This window comes from Pteropus vampyrus, unplaced genomic scaffold (genome assembly GCF_000151845.1).
Source record: "Pteropus vampyrus isolate Shadow unplaced genomic scaffold, Pvam_2.0 Scaffold454, whole genome shotgun sequence".
Classification (NCBI taxonomy): Eukaryota; Metazoa; Chordata; class Mammalia; order Chiroptera; family Pteropodidae; genus Pteropus; species Pteropus vampyrus.
The window spans coordinates 7,191-10,684 of record NW_011889235.1 but is presented as its reverse complement, the minus strand read 5'-3'; the positions used below and the strand labels follow the sequence as shown (position 1 = coordinate 10,684).

General features: G+C 49.0%; 1 protein-coding gene across 1 annotated transcript in view; it reads right to left on the bottom strand.

The window, feature by feature from the left end:
* The window catches only part of TACC2 (transforming acidic coiled-coil containing protein 2), a 12,015-nt gene extending 11,117 nt beyond the window's left edge, over positions 1-898 (bottom strand). Inside the window, exon 1 of the mRNA XM_011381890.2 lies at positions 808-898. Within this exon, the coding sequence (XP_011380192.1) occupies positions 808-883 (76 nt within the window). The 5' untranslated portion in view covers positions 884-898. The remainder of the gene's footprint in view (positions 1-807) is intronic.
* Between the last annotated feature and the right edge of the window lie 2,596 nt (positions 899-3,494).

Below are 3,494 nucleotides of genomic sequence, written 5' to 3'. Positions count from 1 at the left end.
GGGTTTTACTTCATATATTTTTAGGAACACAAGATTTTTATTAAACACTGGTGTCAGGGACCTAAGCGAATAAATAAATAGGAAAGCAAAAACCCTGCCTCCCCTTAGAGTCATAACATCATTTTTGCATCATGATCATTAGTATAAAAAAAAAAAAATGAGCTTGGAACGTCTGCAGAAGCCTTTTCGTTAATTACCAAAAAAAAAAAAAAAAAGACCCAGGCGTGTGTAACTTGTCACTCGAGGCCTTGTTTTACTGCAAAAGCCAAAGCGACCTGCAGTCCTGGCTGCCAGGATGCTGTGTCGAGGCGGGTTCCGAGGCAGTGTCCAACCTCAGGGAGAGAGCGCTGCCATCAGGTGCCTGGGACTGCCCCATCACAGGGGAAGAAGGGGGCGGGCAGCTGGACGGACACACGCTCCACTACCTTTGCCCTGGACCGGGTATAAAGGCTGAGGCAGGTATTGTGTCGCTTGAGTTTAAACTACTTTAGGGTTTAGGGATTTGATTCCTAGTCTCTCCCCCAAACATTCCAGGAACCAACACAATCTCTTTCTTCAGGAGGTGGGCAGTCCTGGCTGGGTCACGTGATGCCCACTGAGGTGACTCCCATGGGCATGGAGAATGCTGAGGGACCTTCTAGCAGATGTTTCCAGGAGGCCCCCAGGCTCTCTGTTCTGGAGTGCTGCCTCCCCCCACCCCCGAAGGACCTCACACTCTAAGGGGAGCATGCCCCGAGTCTATCTTCAAAGCCCCCGTAGTTTAGAACCCTCAGGCAGGCCTGAGCCCCACACAGGCAGGACACTCACCTATCATCTGGGCGATGGTCTTCTCGTATTCGGCCACTATTTTCCTGTAACACAAGTGAAAATGTCTTGGAATCATGACAACAAAATGGTTTTAAATTTCACACGAGGCCCACGTGCTGGACATCATCATCCTGACCAACGTACAGGGGACAGGTCTTATTTGTCACAGTCGGCTCCCTCTTCCACATCGGATAGGTTCATTTTCCTAGTGTATCACTCTGGACGCCGCTCCCTGGTGCAAACGCTCGATGTCACCCCATTTGAGGTCACCCCATTGCCCACTGATAAGAAACAGGAGGCCAAACCGTAAGCCGGACAAACAAGGCCTCTGCCACCTGGGCCCAATATCCCTCAGCCATCTCCCGAGCACAGTGGTTCAGTGAAAACAAATGATTTCCTGTTTGCTCGGGGCTTTCTCATCGCCAGACCTTGCCTGTGCCGTTCACGTCCCCTCTCTATTTCCAACTCCCACAGTATATCTGATTCTCAAGGTCCAACTCAGATGTTATGTCCTCCAGGAAGCCTTCCCTGATTTCTCCTTAGAACTCTTTAACATTTTACCTGAATCTTCTTCTAAAACAACTCATTCATCTGGCATTAGAGTATTTGACTGGAAGTTTCTCAAGGCCCAGGGCCACTCCTCAGTCACCTGTGTTTGATGGGGTCAGGGCTGGGGAAGCGGGTTAGAAAGAATAGCACGTCTCGGGTAGCCTCGATAAACTGTAGCTGAACAAAAGTACTAAGGTCCCCTGCTTGTGAGAATGCCTCACTGCTGCCCCCAGGTGGAAGAAAAAGCCTCCCCCTCACCCTAACCCCAAGTCAATCTTCTGGAAAGAACCTTTTGAAGAAGACTTGGATAATGGAGGTTTCACCTACATTATCCAATAACTATTCTCTGCAAGAGGACCAAGAGCTGCTCACCACCAACACACCCAGTGCCCTGAGTTACAGGTGACCTTGCCTCTCTTGGCTGCGTGACTTGGACTATGTCAGTCTTGAACGCCGGGGGCTCAGCTTACTCCCCAGTACGGTGAGGATGACTCTAGACCCTGACTTTCAGGGCTGTGGGGGAAGTTAAATGAGGTTAAAATGGATAATAAAAGCAGAGTGCATCCTGCAAAGTCTAAAGGCCTCGTAGCTGCTGGGCATCTGTGCCTGGCTTCTCGACAGTGGCCCCAGGTCAGTGCCTCACCCCAAAGCAGACCCATAGTAAGAAAGGTAACCATGCATGAGCCCACTGGGTTCTTTCTTAACCTTACACAGAACTTATTCAGGTTTTCTGCGATTAAACAACACCTCCCAGTAACCCAGAACCAGAAATCGGAGATGGATCTTCGTGGCTGCCCCATCCGAACCCATCACCACTGAGGACAGAGGCTGGACCACAGCAGGTGAAGGACATGTCCTCTCAGCAGTGCTGGGAGGCCAGAAGCCTCAAGCTGCTTCAGGTGAGCTGTATTTTCATCTCATCCTCAGGATGACCCCAAGAGGCGGTGCCCTCACTGTCCCCAGAATTGCTGACGGAAATATCGTGACACAGAGTCATTCAGGAACCTTCCCAGGACCCCAGGACCACTAAGTGGCAGGGCTAGGCTTTGAGTCCGGACACTGGACTCAGGAGCCTTGTTCACAGCCCTTACGCTCTGCCACCTCTGGGCACTGAAGTTTACTCCTCTTTTACAGATGACAAAAGTCAAGCACGGAGTTAAGTGACAGGCCCAGACGCAGCTGGGAAGCAGAGCTTGATTCTTACCCAGTCTGGCTCCAGAGAGTGACAGGGCTGACATCTGGGCCATCAGTATACCAGTACAGCCCTTGACACTTGAAACCCCACCATACCAGTGAGTAAAGAGCACCCCCTGGAGCCTTCATTTTCAGTGCAGGGAATAACTAAAGCCACCCTGTTCCTTCTCCCATCCCCTCATTTAAATAGAGAGATGGATGATAGATAGATAGATTGATCGATTGATCTAAAAATGCAATGGCAGGACCTCAGTGTGAATGTGAAATATGGCACTACGATAATCCTCCAGCAGAGATCCCAAAACGCATCAGCAGGAAGAAGGAACAGGAGAATTTTCAGGAAATACTATTTGACTTAGAAAACAGGAGCCATGATTACCTAAACTGTCTGCTTCCTATTTAAAATGACAGTCAGGAATGCATTTGATTTTGGTAATAAACTAGCACCTGTCATTGCAATTAAGTGCACTATAGACGTACGAATTCTTCAACCATTAAAACAAAAAAAAATCATCCATTCCTTTACTCTCAAACTTTGAGACTTAAAAATGAAGCCTATTATGGATATTCAATACAGTGCCAGATCTTCTGCCTTGTTAAAATGATGGTGCTGTAATCCACAGCTTCTCTCACAACTGGAAAACCCGAGTCAATCCAGCTCGTGCTGCTGAAAGGCAGGGGTGTGAAAACCTGAACTGTGTCCCTCCCCTCTCTCCTCAGCGGGTCTCAGACCTGGCAGCAGCCAGAACCCAGACAGCGCTGACTAAGCCAGGATGGTCAGGGCACAGGCGTGGGCAGAAGTGGCTTTAGAAACGCCACCGGCAATATGACTTTAAAAACCACATTCCAAGGGTAAGTTCTAGGCCCAAAGATGGTTTCTTAGTTTCTAAGAATATGATAAAAGGAAATATGGGGGAAAAGGGACAGCAGAAGTGAGAACAAGG